At 48.1% G+C, this 17,323-nt stretch overlaps 1 protein-coding gene across 2 annotated transcripts; it reads right to left on the bottom strand.

Annotated features, from left to right (window-relative positions):
- Positions 1 to 5: 5 nt before the first annotated feature.
- PLK3 (polo like kinase 3) lies at positions 6 to 5,003 on the bottom strand. 2 transcript variants are annotated; one of them, XM_049879105.1, is made up of 15 exons: positions 4,668 to 5,001; positions 4,394 to 4,501; positions 4,175 to 4,291; positions 3,900 to 4,029; positions 3,726 to 3,813; positions 2,808 to 2,903; positions 2,521 to 2,719; positions 2,278 to 2,404; positions 1,984 to 2,075; positions 1,652 to 1,745; positions 1,430 to 1,513; positions 1,174 to 1,336; positions 931 to 1,060; positions 646 to 759; positions 6 to 537 (listed from the first exon to the last, which is right to left on the bottom strand). In XM_049879105.1, the coding sequence occupies exons 1-15, from the start codon at positions 4,875 to 4,877 to the stop codon at positions 346 to 348; spliced, it is 1,944 nt and encodes a 647-aa protein (XP_049735062.1). In that variant the 5' UTR covers positions 4,878 to 5,001; the 3' UTR covers positions 6 to 345. The 2 variants fall into 2 exon arrangements, with proteins under 2 accessions (XP_049735062.1, XP_049735061.1); XM_049879104.1 differs by having other exon boundaries at positions 1,174 to 1,513; positions 4,668 to 5,003.
- Between the last annotated feature and the right edge of the window lie 12,320 nt (positions 5,004 to 17,323).

Below are 17,323 nucleotides of genomic sequence, written 5' to 3'. Positions count from 1 at the left end.
CCAAGTTCTGCAAAAACGGTTTATTTTCCCAGGAGGAGGCCCTCCCCGGGGCTCCTATCCCAATAAATAAACGTCTGTTAATAAATAAAAGTGGTCTATAAATATAATGCCCCCTAGCTGGGGGCTAAGGCTCAGGCTTTTCTTGGAGAAGGGACAGGCACGGGCCAGGACAGGCAGCCACCAACCCCAGTAAAGCTGGTCCCTGATTCCCTGGGGTATTCAGCCCAGAGCCCCCAGTGAGGCACCAAAGGGAGGGGGAGGGCCACAAAGGCAAGGGTCCAGGCCTCACAGGCACAGGCCTCAGGACTGAGGGCTTGGGTCAAGGCCTGCTCTGCAGGTTGGACCCTAGGCAGGACTGCGGTCCCGGAGCAGGTGCAGAGCATAGCAGAGCCGTTGCCGTAGGTCTGGGGAGCAGCCCAGCTGCCGAAGGTGGGAAGCAAGGTAAGTACAAGCACTGCGATTTCGGGACACAAAAGTCACAAGGAGAGGCTCCCAGCCACTGAGGATCAGCTTGGTGTGGTCCCCATAGAAGTTCACCTGTGCACAGGAGAGCAGCATGATCAGGGCCTCAGCTCCAGGACCAGTCTCTTTCCCAGCGCCCTCGGTCTCCCAAACCTTCCCCCCAATGCTAGGAGTGGCTCTTACCTGGACAGTGCCATCACTAAACACCATGAGTAGGGCCTGATCAGTCTTGACCCACTGCAGCAGCAATGGGGGGGCAGGCACCTCCACCTCTTCCACACTGGGCAGATCTCCACCCTGCGGGCAGGTGCAGGTCACTGGTCTCACATGAATCAGGTTCCCTCTCCACTGATGCCTCCCTTAGAGGTCTAGCCTCTAGCTTTGAGTACACCTCCCTACCCCCCAAAGGGGAATGGGAAGAGATCAGGATGTGTAAGCCCACCATGTGCCTCACCCCAACTCACACACCTTCATGAGGTGCTGTTCCATATAGGTGGCAAAATACCGCAGGACACCCAGCTGAGGCTGCAGGGCCCGGGGCACAGTGCCCACAGAGAAGGAGAAGTGCTTTGTGCTGGTGGGGTTGTAGTGCACAGTCCTGGGGGCAGAGGGCAGAGGTCAGAGGAAGCCCTGCGCCAGCGCCCCTCCCCTGAGAGACCTCAAGCCCCTGAGCCCAGAAGCACAGACAAGGCACCCCACAACAGCACTTACTTTCTATTGGCTGACAGGGCCATGTGTGTGCCATCATTGAAGAGCACAGCCACACGGCGGCTGGACAGTTGATACCCAAAGCCAAACTTGTTGGAGTAGTCAACCCACTTGCTGACCCACACCAGAGGCTCTGGCTGTGCCAGGGGGGCCGGGTTCTGTTCCGCTGTCATGGGAAAGGAGGCAGTGAAGACCTGTTCCTGGCCTGCCAGCCAAATAACTCCCAACATCATTCCAACGACCTGGACCCCAGCCTTACCTGGAGGCATGAAAGCCACACAGTTTCTCAGAGCACAGAGGGCTGACTCCACCACTGTGGCCACAGTTGGACCTTCTTCAAACCCTGAAGGCAACAGGGCACTGGGAGTTAAGCCTTAGTCCCCTTGGACCCAGGCCATGTCCCTCTGCCCACTCCCTTCATCTGGGACTGGGTCTCAGCCCCAGCAACCTCTAGCACCTCTCATCCTCCCTGGCTCCTCACCATCTCCACTGCTTGCCAGCGTCCCACGGGGTGAGCTGTCTTCAGGTGCTGTCTCTACCAGGCTGACAGGGGCTGGACCAGAGGCTGCTGGAGCCTGGGGTGTTGGGGAGGGAAAGGGAGTACGATGAGCCCTGAAATACAGTTCCTTGGGATCCCATGACCCAGCCCTGTCCTGGCTCCCAGGGCACCCCAGGTCAGCCTCACCTGGCTAATGAGACACAGCCAATTAGGCTACCACGAGGCTGGATGCTTTACCAGCCTCTTTTATCCTGGGCTTCCCACAGCTACAAGAGTGGGGTGAGTCAAGGGACATTGTCCACGTGAGCACCCACCTCAGGCCTGGCATCCTGTTGGCCAAGGGATGTCCGCACGAGGCCGCTCACCAAACAGGAGACCTCGTCCCGCTCCTCAGGATGGTTCTTGCCTTGGGGGGGCAGGGGGTTAGGGAGATATAGCCCTCAGTGTCTTGCTCTGCCCAGGCCCCCTGCTTCCCACAGGGATGACACAGAGATAGGCACACCCAAGTGCTCGTACAACACATGCTCTCCCTAGGATGTTCACAGGTACCACACATGTGTAACAGCCCCCTACTCTATACCCACAACCCACTGACACCCCAGACTCACTCTTGTTCTTCTTCCTGCCAAAGAGGCTCTTGGTAACCTTGGCAAAGAGACTCCTGGCCGGGTTGGGGGGTGTCAGGTCTGGGACAGTCATGCAGCTAGTGACAGGAAGCTTGTCAGGGGTGTAGCCCTGGAGAAGGGAGCCATGTGAGAAGAGACGAGAGGCTCCAGGGGTCCTCTCACTTGCCCCCATTAAATCTTCTGAGGACAGGTAGACTGGACTTTGGTGTCTAGTGAGCCACAGACCTTGGTAAAGAAGTCATGGCGCAAGATCTGGTCGATCGAGGGGCGGTCTCGGGGCGAGGCCCGTAGAATGGCAGTCAGGAGCTGCCGGGCAGGCAGTGAAAGGCTAGCAGGCAGCGTGTAGTGAACCTGCTTGATGCAGCGGTATGTCTCCTTCAGGTCAGCTGTCTCAAAGGGGGGGCTCCCACACAGCAGTGTATACCTGTGGGACAGGGGAAAGAGGTCAGGAGTAAAGTGGAGGGTATGCCCCACCCTTCCACCTACCTGTCTGCCTCTGTCCTGGGACTCACATGACACAGCCCAGCGACCACACATCTGCCTCGGGGCCATGGCCCTGTCTCAGCAACACTTCTGGAGCCACATAGTTGGGGGTGCCACAGATGGTCCTGAAAGGGGGCAAGGAGGAGGGGAAGGCTCAGCCCCAGCTCTGCAGTCCCCCTATCCCTGCCCCCGCTGTGAGTCCAGACAAAGCAGCTGCCTGTCACCAAAGGCAAGAGAGCTTCTGCTTGTCCTGGGACAATGGATGCTGGGTATAGCAGCTGAGTCCCTGCCCACCCGCCTGGCCCAGCTGCTCAGCTGCTCTGCAGGACAGGGGGAGCCCCTGACCCTTCTCCAGGGTCAACATAGAGGGCCCATCACTGATTCCTCCTCCCCCTGCTGCCGTCTGTCAGGCACCCATACAGGCTGTCACCTCCCACGGTCTGTGCTACACACACACCAACACCAGCTGTCACATTCCCCCATAAGCACTCATCTCCCACATGTTATCTGTGTCATGCACACCCAGTCGTCGTGGCCATATCAGGGTCTTCTTATATACCTACCGGGCGTCACATTCTGCCATTCCCATACTCTGTCTCTCTCTCTCCCACACACACAGATACACACACTGCCTGTGGCACCTTCCCCTTGTCCACTCACAGGGTCAGTCAGACACCTTCAAGAACCCTTACACCTCCATCTGTCTCAGGAAGTCAGAGTCATCTACCCCATCTGTGTCACACACCCATAGGGCCCTCACCCCCACTGCCAGTCCCAGTAACCCAGGCTGCCACCTCCACCTTCATATGTAATCAGCTCATCACCCCCTTCCCCATCTATCATATGCACACATCAGGCAGTCACCTTGCCTCCTACACACACACACTCACTGTCGCACACATCATCTGTGTCACATATAGATCGAGGCCACTCATCTCGACACTCACTTCTTCCTCTGCTCTGGGGGCTCCAACCGGGCAGCCAGTCCAAAATCCCCCACCTTCAGCTCCATGTTCTCAGTGATGAAAAAATTTCCTGGATGGTGGAAGAGAGATGTGTCAGACTCCTTCCTGCCTCCCAACCCTTCCCACCCTCCTATCCTGCTGGCCATGGAGTCTCACCCAGCTTGAGATCCCGGTGCAAGATCCCCCGCTGGTGCAGGTACTTGAGGCCTGAAAGGATCTGCCTTAGGTAGTAACGCACCTCTGGCTCCAAAAGGGTGTGTCGGGCCTTCCAGATGTGGGCTAGGGACTGGGGAGAGCCACTGTCTCAGTCCCTGGCCCTCCCTGCCTGACCCTTCCCCCATCCATGCTCCCTGAGGAAGAGACAGGGCCCCAGCTTTGGGTTTTAAGGTCCCTTTTCCTGCCCCATCTCCACCTGCATCACTTCTCCTCACCTTTCGGCTGCACAGCTCCAGGAAAATGTATATGTTGTCAGCATCCTCAAAGTGGTGTGAGAAACGCACGATGTGGCGGTGCTGCAGATCTCGGTGCAGCTCAATCTCGTTTAGGATCTGCGATGGGGGCACGGGAGGTTGTCATGCTTCAAGGGTCCCCGCCCTCCCACCACCACCACCACCACCACCACCACCCTGCGTCCTCCGGCCAGGACGCACCTTCTCGCGCTGATGCGGCTTGGCGACGCGGCTCTGCGGGATGACTTTGACCGCGTAGGCGCTGCCAGTCTCTGTGTCAGTGGCCTCGTAGCAGCGAGCGAAGCCCCCCTATTAGGAGAGGGCATCAGACACGGCGCTCACAGGGTGTCCGGGTCTGGCCCGAACACTTCCTGGAGCCGGGGACAAGCGCCCCCGCCAGGCCCGGCGCCGGAAAAAAGGACGGCGAGGACCCTCTTCCCTGTCAGCATCACCTCCCGGGCAGCCGCCAGCCCACCTTGCCCAACAGGCGGCCTTTGAAGTAGGTGCGGCCGCTGCGCGGGTCCGTGATGAGACGCCCAGGGTCCGGCGCCGGTGCCCCGGCCGGCACCTCCAGCTCAGGTCCCGGCACCGCACTTCGAGGCGGCCCGGGCCCGGCGGGGGACGAGGGCGGGGCGGCAGCGCGCGGGAAGGGGCGCTGGGACAGGAAGCCGGCGGCGGGCTCCATGCGGCGGCGCGTCGCAGCGCGGGCGCGGCTCGGTCTCGGTTCCGCCCGGCCAGGGCCGCGCGTGGGCGCTGCCTGGATTCGCTACACTGCGCTGGCGCCCGAGGGAGCCCGGCGTTTTTATCAATGAACGCCGGCCCCCTTCCCCGTGTCCCGTCACCAGGAGCCCCGCCCCCTTCCTGGCGGCGAGTCACCGGGAAGCCGCGCCCCTTCTCGGGCTTACGTCAACAAGAAGCTCCGCCTCCCACCCCACACACCTCGACGCCCCGCCTCCTGCTCAAGCTTTAAAGGCACAGCCATACTGCTAGTCACCTACTGTGCCGGCGCGCCCCGGCTGTGGGGCCTGTTTCTCCGCCCCCCACCCACCCCGCCCCTGAGAACTTTGAGCCCCCTAATGGGGGCTACTTTCTTCTCCCATCCTTCGGGGCGTATGCTGAAGTCCGAGTGGGAGCCCGGCACCTAGGCCGTCTCCCCAGCAACTGGACCAGCGTTCCAGGCGGAAGGGGAGAGGCAGGGGTGGCGCTCGTTTTCGCCGGGGCGCTTCACCAATACTCCCCTTTCAGGCACGAGATGGTGAGCGCGTCCGGCGCCCTCGGTCGGAGCCTCCAGGACTAGCTCAGTGCTGGCCCCTTTAGGAACCGAGAGGGATTGCACACTCCCGAGCCCGACTTGCCAGGCCCAGGGGCAGCTATGCTGCGCTTTGGGTTGGGCTGGGTATCCCAAGCCTTTACCATGCACCGCGTCACATCATCTGCTACCCATGTCCACACTCTTGAGGGACGAATCCCAGGCTCCAGCAGGGTTCCTTATTCCCTTCCCCTGAAAACACCCATTGTCCTGGTTCAGTAACCAGAAAGCCAAAAAGTTAAGAAAGGGGAACTCACCTTTCTCAGATGCTAGCGATGGGCAACTGGGCAGCTGGTGCCAGCACCATCTGGACCCTTAGACACCTACTCAATGCTCATCTTTCCAGGGCCAGAGACAAATGTGGGGTCTTAACCTCTCTGGCGTGTTTGTCACAGGATCATCAACCTCTGGCTTTGTAGTCCCTCTCACCTCCCTGCCCTCACACTGAACCATCCAATCAATAACTCATGAATAAGCCATTCGGTCCCCAAAGACTCAGTGAAAATACCAGCACACGGTTCGAATAAGACTGGCCAAGGTTGCAGCCCTCATTTATTTAACATTCTGCTTGATGGAAACAGACAATGTTGTTGTTAGGTGCCCTCCAGTCAGATCCAACTCATAGCAACCCTATGTACAACAGCACGAAACACTGCCCGGTCCTGCACCATCCTCACAATCGTTGTTATGCTTGAGCCCATTGTTGCAGCCACTGTGTTAATCCATCTTGTTGAGGGCCTTCCCCTTTATCGATGACCCTCTACCAAGCATGATGTTCTTCTCCAGGGACTGATCCCTCCTTATAACATGTCCAAAGTACGTGAGACTCATTCTTGGCATCCTTGCTTCTAAGGAGCATTCTGGTTGTGCTTCTTCTAAGACAGGTTTGTTTGTTCTTCCGGCAGTTCATTGTATATTCAATATTCTTCACCAACACCACAATTCAAAGGCATCAATTCTTTGGTCTCCCTTATTCATTGTCCAGCCTTCACATGCATATGAGGCAACTGAAAACACCATGGCTTGGGTCAGGCACACCTTAGCCCTCAAAGTGACATTTTTGCTTCTTACCACGTTAAAGAAGCCTTTTGCAGCAGATTTACCCAATTATCAGTACAATGCATCCTTTGATCTCTTGACTGCTGCTTCCGTGAGTGTTGATTGTGGATCCAAGTAATACAAAATCCTTGATAACTTCAATCTTTTTTGCTTATTGGTCCAGTTGTGAGGATTTTTGTTTTCTTTATGTTGAGGTGTAATCCATACTGAAGGCTGGAGTCTTTGATCTTCATCAGTAAGTGCTTCAAGCCCTCTACACTTCAGCAAGCAAAGTTATTTCATCTGCATAATGCAGGTTGTTAATGTCTCCCTCCAATCCTAATGCCCCTTCTTCATATGGTCCACCTTCTACAGATTATGTGCTCAGCATACAGATTGAATAAATATGGTGAAAGGATACAACCCTTACAAACCTTTCTTGACTTTAAACCACAAAGTATCCCTTTGTCCTGTTTGAATGACTGCCTCTTGATCTATGTACAGGCTCCTCACGAGCACAGTTAAGGGTTCTGAAATTACCATTCTTTGCAATGTTATCCATTATTTGTTATGATCCACACAGTTGAATGCCTTTGCATAGTCAATAAAACACAGGTACACATCTCTCTGGTGTTCTCTGCTTTCAGCCAGGATCCATCAGCAATGGTATCCCTGGTTCCACATCCTCTTCTAAATCTGGCTTCAATTTCTGGCAGTTCTTTGTTGATGTACTCCCGCAGCTGCTTTTGAATAATCTTCAGCAAAATTTTACTTGAGTGTGATATTAATAATATTATTCAATAATTTCCTTATTCAGTTGGATCACTTTTCTTTGGAATAGGCATAAATATGGACCTCTTCCAGTCAGTTGGCCGGGTAACTGTCTTCCAAATTTCTTGGCATAGACGAGTGCGCACTTCCAACACTAAATCTGTTTGTTGAAATGATTCAGTTGCTATTCTGTCAATTCCTGGAGCCTTGTTTTTTGCCAGTGCCTTCAGTGCAGCTTTGTCCTCTTCCTTCAGGACCATTGGTTCCTGATCATATGCTACCTCCTGAAATGGTTGAATGTTGACCAATTCTTTTTGGTATAGTGACTCTGTGTATTCCTTCCATTTTCTTTTGATGATTCCTGTGTTGTTTAATATTTTCCTTGTAGAATCCTTCAACATGCAATTCGAGGCTTGAATATTTTCTTCAGTTCTTTCAGCTTGAGAAATACCAAGTGTGTTCTTTCCTTTTGGTTTTCTAACTCCAGTTCTTTGCACATGTCATTACAGTACTTTACTTTGTCATCTCGAGCTGCCCTTTGAAATCTTCTGTTCAGCTCTTTTACTTCATTTCTTCCATTTGCTTTAGTGATGTTCAAGAGCGAGTTTCAGAGTCTCTTCTGACATCCATTTTGTTCTTTTCTTTCTTTCCTGTCTTTTGAATGGCCTCTTGCTTCCTTCATGTATGATGTCCTTGATGTCATTCCACAACTTGTCTGGTCTTTGGTCATTAGTGTTCGACACATCAAATCTATTCTTGAGATGATTTCTAAATTCAGATGGGATATACTCAAGGTCATTTCTAATTTTCTCCAGCTTTGAACTTGCATATGAGCAGCTGATGGTCTGTTCCGCAGTCAGCCCCTGGCGTTGTTCTGACTGATGATATTGAGCTTTTCCATCATCTCTTTCCCCAGATGTAGTCGATTTGATTCCTGTGTATTCCATCTGGTGAGGCCCACATGTACAGTCATCATTTATGTTGCTGAAAAAAGGTATTTGCAATGAAGAAGTCGTTGGTCTTGCAAAATTCTATCATGTGACCTCTGATATAATTTCTGTCACCAAGGCCATATTTTCCAACTATCAGTCCTTCTTTTTTGTTTCCACTTTTCAATCACCAGTAATTACCAATGCATCCTGATTGCATGTTTGATCAATTTCAGAGTGAAGAAGTTTGTAAAAATCTTCAGTTTCTTCATCTTTGACCTTAGTGGTGGGTGTATAAATTTGAATAATTGTCATATTAACTGGTTGGTCTTCCTCGTAGGCGTATGGATATTATCCTATCACTGACAGCATTGTACTTCAGAATAGATCTTAAAATGTTCTTTTTGACAATGAATGCAGTGTCTTTACTCTTCAAGTTGTCATTCAGCATAGTAGACCATATATATCATTGTCCAATTTGAAATGGCCAAGACCAGTCCATTTCAGTTCACTAATGCCTAGGATATCAATGTTTCTGTGTTCCATTTCTTTTTTGATGATCTCCAATTTTCCTAGATTCATACTTAGTACATTCCACATTCCAGTTATTAATGGATGTTTGCAGCTGTTTCTTCTCATTTTGAGTTGTGCCACACAGCAAATGAAGGTCCTGAAAGCTTGACTCCATCCATGTCAGTAAGGTCGACTCACTTTGACGAGGCAGCTCTTCCCCAGTCGTCCTTTTAGTGCCTTCCAACCTGAGGGACTCATCATCTGGCACTATATCAAACAATGTTCCGCTGCTATTCATAAGGTTTTCACTGGCTAATTCTTTTCAGACGTAGACCACCAGGTGTTTCTTCCCAGCCTGTCTTAGTCTGGAAGCTCAGCTGAAATCTGTACACCATGGGTGACCCTGCTGGTATTTGAATACTGGTGGCATAGCTTCTAGCATCACAGCAACATGCTAGCCCCCGTAGTACGACAAACTGACAGACACGTGGGGAAAACAGACAATAGGAAAGTACATAAATAAGGTAATTGGAGACTGTGAAAAGTCCTATTAAGGAAGTAAACAGGTGAGTAACTGAAGAGCTTCCTTTAGAAAGAGTAGCCAGGAAAGTCAACAAATATTTATTGAACATCCATTTTCTGTCAGTTTTATCTCCCAAATGTCTCTGAAATCTATCCATTTTGATCCATCATCCCCCCGTACACCCTGGTCTGGGTTACAATCTCTCTCACGGGAATTTTTCCCACAGTGCCTTGCTAATCTTATCTCCATTTCATCCTCCCTCTAAACAAATGTCAGAGGGATTTCACCTAATCCCTTATCATACCTACAAGAGCCTACTTCTCCAACCTTGCCCTTCCTGGCCACTGAAGGGAGACCCCAAACAGCCTGATATGTGGGGAAATACTAGAAGCTCAGGATGAGTTAGGGGGAAATAAGGCATGAGGGTGGGCAGGAAGGCCTTAAGCACCATGCTCAGGAGTTTGGTCTTTATCCTGCAGGCCAGCAATTTTCCAGGGGCAGATAATAGTGGTGGGGCCAGAAAGGACGTACCTCCAGAGGAAATGGGGCTGAGGCATGAGTAGTTGAAAAAGCATTGTTATGAATTGAATTGTGTTCCCAAAAAACACATGTTGTAAATCTTAACCTATGCATTTGTGGATGTAATCCTATTTGGAAATAGGGTTCTTTATTATGTTAATGAGGCTATGTCAATGTAGGGCATGTCTTCAATCAATCACTTTCGAGATTTAAAAGAGCAAATTAGGCACAGAAGAAAGCAGACACAGGGTGAAGAGCTATACTATCTGAAGTCTACGAAGGCAGACCAGTCTACAAGCCCAGGAACTCCAAGAATTATTGGCTACAGAAACTAAGACAAGGATTTTCCCCCAGAGTAAACAGAAAGAGAGACTTCCCCTAGAGCCAGTAGCCTGAATTCAGACTTCTAGCCTCATAGAAGATCTACCCTGAAGTACAACACCGTCAGTGATAAAATAATATCCATATGCCTACAAAGAAGACCAGTTAACATAACTATTATTCAAATTTATGCACCAACCACTAATACCAAAGATGAGAAAATAGAAGTTTACCAACTTCAGCAGTCTGAAATCGATCAAACATCCAATCAAGACTCGTTGATAATTACTGGTGATTGGAATGTGAAAGTTGGAAACAAAAAAAAATGGGTTGGTAATTAGAAAATATGGCCTTGGTGATAGAAAGATGGAGATCTCATGGTAGAATTTTCCAAGACCATCGACTTCTTCACTGCAAATACCTTTTTTCAACAACATAAATGGCAACTGTACATGTAGACCTCACCCGATGGAAAACACGGGAATAAAAACTGACTACATCTGTGGGAAGAGATGATGGAGAAGCTCAATATCGTCAGTCAAAACAAAGCCAGGGCCAAGGGCAGAAAAGACCATCGGTTGCTTATATGCAAGTTTCAGTTGAAGCTGAAGAAAACTAAAACAAGTCCACAAGAATTAAAACACGACCTTGAGTATATTCCACCTGAATTTGGAGACCATCTCAACAATAGATTTTACGCATTGAACACCATAACTGAAGACCAGATGGTGTTGTAGGATGACTTCAAGGACATCATGCGTGAAGAAAGCAAAAGGTCATTAAAAAGACAAGAAAGAAAGAAAAGACCAAAACCAGTGTCAGAAGAGACTCCGAAACTTGCTCTTGAATGCAGAGTAGCTAAAGTGAATGGGAGAAATGATCACGTAAAAGGGCTGAACGGAAGATTTTGAAGAGCAACCAGAGAAGACAAAGTAAAGTATTATAATGAAATGTGCAAAGACCTGGAGTTAGAAAACCAAAAGGAAAGAACACATTTGGCATTTCTCAAGCTGAGAGAACTGAAGAAAAAATTCAAGCCTCAAGTTGCAACGTTGAAGGATTTTACAAGGAAAATATTAAACAACACAGGAGTCATCAAAATAAGATGGAAGGAATACACGGAGTCACTATACCAAAAAGAATTGGTCAACATTCAACCATTTCAGGAGGTAGCATATGATCAGGAACCAATGGTCCTGAAGGAAGAGGACCAAGCTGCACTGAAGGCACTGGCAAAAAACAAGGCTCCAGGAATTGACAGGATACCAACTGAAATGTTTCAACAAACAGATGCAGTCCTGAAAACACTCACTCATTTATGCCAAGAAATTTGGAAGACAGGTACCTGGTCAACCAACTGGAAGAGATTCACATTTGTGCCCATTCCAAAGAAAGGTGATCCAACAGGAGGTGGAATTTATCAAACGATATCATTAATATCACATGCAAATAAAATTTTGCTGAAGATAATTAAAAAATGCATGCAGCAACAAGTCATGGTTGAATTATGTCCCCCCAAAAATGTGTGTATCAATTTGGTTGGGCCATGATTTCTAGTATTCTGTGGTTGTCCTCCATTTTGTGATTGTAATTTTATGTTAAAGAGGATTAGGGTGGGATTGTAACGCCCTTACCAGGCCACATTCCTGATCCAATGTAAAAAGAGTTTCCCTGGGGTGTGGCCTGCACCACCTTTTATCTCTCAAGAGATAAAAAGAAAGGGAAGATAGCAGAAAGGGGGAACTCATACCACCAAGAAAGCAGTGCAGTCCGGAGAAAAGCTCATCCTTTGGACCTGTCGTCCCTGCACAGAGAAGCTCCTAGTCTGGGGGAAGATTAATGAGAAGGCCGACAGAGATAGAAAGCCTTCCCCTGGAGCTAACACCCTGAATTTAGCCTACTTTATTAAAAAAAAAAAAAAAAACTTTTTTTTTTTTTTTCTTTACTGTGAGAAAATAAACTTCTCTTTGTTAAAGCCATCCACTTCCGGTATTTCTGTTATAGCAGTACTAGATAACCAAAACACAGTACATCAACAGGAACTGCCAGAAATTCAAGCCAGATTCAGAAGAGGACATGGAATGAGGGATATCATTGCAGATATCAGATGGATCTTGGCCAAAAGCAGAAAAATGTTTACCTGTGTTTTATTAACTATGCAAAGGCTTTCGACTATTGGGATCATAGCAAATTATGGATAACACTGGGAAGAATGGGAATTCCAGAACAGTTAACTGTGCTCATGAGGAACCTGTGCTTAGACCAAGAGGCAGTCTTTTGAACAGAACAAGCAGATACTGAGTGGTTTAAAGTCAAAAAAGGTGTTTGTCAGGGTTGTACCCTTTCACCATAACTATTCAATCTGTATAATGAGCAAATAATCTGAGAAGCTGGACTATATGAAGAAGAACAGGATGTTGGTATTGGAGGAAGACTCATTAACAACCTGTGCTATGCAGATGACACAACCTTGCTTGCTGAAAGCAAAGAAGATTTGAAGAACTTACTGATGAAGATCAAAGACCCAGAGCCTTCAGTACGGATTATACCTCAACATGAAGAAAACAAAAATTCTCACAAATGGACCAATAGGCAACACTATAATAAACAGAGAAAAGATTGAAGTTGTCAAGGATTTCATTGTTCTTGGATCCACAATCAATGCCCATGGAAGCAGCAGTCAAGAAATCAAAGATGCATTGCATTGGACAAGTCTCCTGCAAAAGACCTCTTTAAAGAGTTCAAAAGCAAAAATGTCACTTTGAGGACAAAGGAGCACCTGACCCAAACCATGATATTTTCAACAGCCTCATATGCATGTGAAACCTGGACAATGAATAAGGAAGGCAAAACTGATGCCTTTGATTATGGTGTTGGAGAATAATGTTGAGTAAAGCATGGACTGCCAGGGGAACGAACAAGTCTGTCTTGGAAGTAGTACAACCAGAGTGCTCCTTGGAAGCAAGGATGGCAAGACTCCTTCTCACATACTTTGGACATGTTATCAGGAGGGACCAATCCCTGGAGAAGAATGTCATGCTTGGTAAGATAGAGTCAGCAAAAAAGAAGAAGACCCTCAACGAGATGGATTGACACAGTGGCTGCAACAATAGGCTCACACATAGCAACAATTGCGAGGATGGCGCAGGAGTGGGCAGTGTTCTGGTGTGGATTGGGTCACTATGAGTCAGAACTGACTCGACAGCACCTAACAACAACAACAAGCCACCTAAATTGAGAAAATAAATTTCTGTTTGTTAAAGCTAGCCACTTGTCGTATTTCTGTTATAGCAGCACTTAGAAAATAAGACAAGCAAATTCACTTTTATATTTGGAAAATAAAGCAAAATGTCTCAATTTTAAGGCAAAGTTTAGCAAGATTCAACAAACTCTTTTGGCTGAGGTGATTGATGATCTGAAGATCTGCTACCTACAATTTCAGAGCCTCACTGGCCAGCTCAGAATCCTATGTTCCCAAGCCTAGAAAATACACTTCTCCACAGTCAAGGTCCCAGCCCACTGAGGGGACTTGTTTAGGTTTTGCCGCAACCATATCTAGCAATACTGAGCCACTTGTACGTTGGAAGTCACAGAACTGCTGTCCTCTTGCTCCAAGGTCTGCCCTGTGTGGGGCGTGGTTCCCAGGACAAGAGCACAGTTATCCCCAAAAGACTTCCAAAATTCCTACCTAGAGCAATGACAAATTGCTTCTTTTCCAGCCTTGAGACTTCCATCAATGTTCCAAAGGCCCTTAGGCTCAGTTTTAGCCAGAGATCTACTATGGCAGCTTATCAAGGGCTTCCTCTCCTGTGATGGTTAAGATCGTGTGTCTACTTGGCTGGGCCATGATTCTCAGAGTTTTGGGAGTTGTATAATGTTGTGATCACATCCCTGTTGAAATTTGATATGTGACCTCCCCCACAATGGAATCTGCTGAGTGGTACCAGTGGGGGCAGAGCTTGTGGCACCTCGCTGCCCCACAGCCTTCATCTCTCTGCTCTACGCTATTTCCTTCCTGCCCACCTTGCCAAGGTTTTTGGCTTGTTCTGGACCCTGCAGGTGCCTCTTGTCATCTGACTCCAATTCTTGGGACTTGAGCTAGCAGCTTACCTGTCGATCTTGGGATTCATCGATCTTCACAGCCTGTGAGCAAGAGTCCTGCTCTCTGACCTGCTGATCTTGGGTTCGCCAGCTCCTGCAGCTACGTGAATCACGAGAAGCCTTTCAGTCTTGCCTACCTATCTTGGGGTTCATCAGCCTTCACAGCCTGTGAGCAAGAGTCCTGCTCCCTGACGTGCCGAACTTGGGTTTGCCAGCCCCTGACGTTATGTGAATCAGGAGAAACCTCTATCCTGATCCATGGAGTTGGGAATTCCAGCCTCTACAATCTCGGGAGCTGTTTCCTTGATATAAATCTCTCTCTCTATATATATGTATACACTTTACTGGGTTTGCTTCTCTAGAGAACCCAGCCTAAGACACCTCCCTAAGCAGCCTTGGCCAGAAGAAAGCTGGTTCCTAGAGCAGATACAAGGACAAGCTCACCCATGGAGCCAGTTGTTCATTCTTTCACTAATGTTTTCCTGAGTACCCACTATGTGTTAGATCCTGTGCTAGACCCTGGGGAGACCCACGGGTACGGACAACTACACTGTACTGTAATTGATGTTATATGGCAAAGGGGGTGTGTTGTGGGGGTGGCCTATAGGAGTGGGAGTGGAATCTCACCCTGCTTGGCCAAGATTTCTAAGCTGAGACATAAGACTTAGAAAAGTGTTCCCAAGGAGGGAACAGTGTGCTCCTTGAGGCCTGAAGTGAGAGCTCTCGGCTCTTGGAAGAACTGAAACTTCAGAGTAGCTGGAGGAGAAGGAGGATGGGACCCTGGAACAGTTCAGGAGTCATAACCCAAAAGGCCTTGCAAGGTATGTGGATGAGTCTAAGGTCCACTTACGCCTTCCCCAATTTGCAATATAGCCTGGGAGAGGGTTCCGGGAAGTGTCAAGGGGACCGACTCAATGAGAGAGGAAGAGGATTTGTCCTCCAGGCCCTGTTTGCTAGCTCCTCCTACCCAAAACTGAGAATCTCCTGCCAAGCCTATAAGTGAAGTCTAAAGCTAGATTCTCCTCCCCTCCCGGGCCTGGGATTTAAGGCTGAGCTAGGTTATCTGACACGTGCTTGTGTTAACTCTCTAATTCCTGCCGTGGAGGACATTGGCCAGGGGTATTGTAGTGGGCTGAATTGTTGTTGTTAGGTGCTGTCGAGTCAGTTCCAACTCATAGGTACCCTATGTACGACAGAATGAAACATTGCCTGGTCCTGTGCCATCCTTACAGTCAGCTTCAACTTGAACTTGCATATGAGCAATTGATGGTCTGTTCCGTAACTGGCCCCTGAACTTGTTCTGACAGATAATATTGAGCTTCTCCATTGTCTCTTTGCACAGACCCAGGCTGGGCTAAGAGCCTACTCCCATGTCCCGTTTCCTGTCTGCCCTTTTTTTTTAAATTAAGGTAAAAATATACAAAACATTTGCCAATTCAACAATTTTTAACCAAATAATTTAGTGACATTACATTATTCATGTTGTACAACCATTATCATTATCCTTTTCTGAATTATTCCACCAACATTAGCATTAACTCCAAAACCTGTCACCTTCAAGTCCATTCTGACTCACAGTGATCCTATAGGACAGAGAACTGCCCCATAGAGTTTCCAAGTAGCATCTAGTGGATTCAAACTGCTGACCTTTTGGTTAGCAGCTGTAGCACTTAACCGCTACACCACCAGGGTTTCCAGCATAAATTCAGTGCTCCCTAAATAAGAACTCCCCCTTTTTCCTTCCCTCCAACCTCTAATAGCTTTGGTTTCCACATATTTGCCCATGTTGTGTGAGATCATACAATATCTATCCTTATTTATTTAATTATGCTTTAGGTGAATGTTCATAGCTCAAGTTAGTTTCTCAAACAAGAATTTATACACCCATTGTTATATGACCCCAGGTGCTATCCCTGTAATGTGACAGCACACTTTTCCTTTCCACCCCAGATCTCCCCTGTCTGTTCAGCCAGCACCTATCTTTTTCTGACTTTTCATCTCATCTCTGGACAGGAGCTGCCCATTTAGTCTCGTGTATCTACTTGAACTAAGAAGCATATTCTTCACGAGTACCATTTTATGTCTTATAGTCCAGTCTAATCTTTGTCTGAAGAATTAGCTTCAGGAATGGTTTTAGTCCTGGGTTAACAGAGAGCCCAGGAGCCATATCTTCTGGGGTTCCTCCAGTCTCAGTCAGACCATTAAGTGTGGTCTTTTTACTAGAATATGAGTTCTGCATCCCACTTTTCTCCTGCCCTGTCAGGGCAGTCATTGTTAGTAGTCGGGCACCATCTAGTTCTTCTGGTCTAAGGCTGACGGAGTCGCTGGTTTACGTGGCCCTTTTTGTCTCTTGGGCTAATATCTTCCTTGTATCTTTGGTGTTCTCCATTCTCCTTTTCTCCAGGGGGGCTGGGACTAATGATGCATCTTCAATGGCCGCTCGCTAGCTTTTAAGATCCCAGACACCACTCACCAAAGTGGTATGCAGAATATTTTCTTAATAAACTTTGTTATGCCAATTCACCTAGGTGTCCCCTGAAACCATGGTCCCCAGACCCCTGCTTCTGCTACTCTGCCCCTCAAAGTGTTTGGTTGTGTTCAGGAAATTTTTTAGCATTTGGTTTAGTCCAGTTGTGCTGACTTCCCCTGTATTGTGTGCTGCCTTCCCTTCGCCTAAAATAATTCTTCTCTACTATCTAGTTAGTGAATTCCCATCTTCCTCCCTCCCCACCTTGTACCATCTAAGAATGTTTTCTTCTGTGTTTAAAACTTTCCTTGAGTTCTTATAATAGTAGCTTCATACAATATTGGTCCTTTTGCGATTGACTAATTTCATTCACCTTAATGCCTTCCAGATTCATCCATACTATGTTTCATTGATTCATTGCTGTTCTTTATGGTAGTATTCCATTGTGTGAATATACCATAATTTGTTTATCCATTCGTCCATTGATGGGCACCTAGGTTGTTTCTACATTTTTGCTATTGTAAACAGTGCTGCAATGAACATGTGTGTGCATGTATCTGTTTGTGTGACGGTTCTTATTTCTCTAGAATATATTCCAAGGAGTGGAATTGCTGAATAGTACTTCTATTTCTAGCTTTTT

Source organism: Elephas maximus, chromosome 3 (genome assembly GCF_024166365.1).
Source record: "Elephas maximus indicus isolate mEleMax1 chromosome 3, mEleMax1 primary haplotype, whole genome shotgun sequence".
Classification (NCBI taxonomy): domain Eukaryota; kingdom Metazoa; phylum Chordata; class Mammalia; order Proboscidea; family Elephantidae; genus Elephas; species Elephas maximus.
Note: the sequence above shows the minus strand (reverse complement) of the source record. Positions and strands in the feature narration are given on the sequence as shown.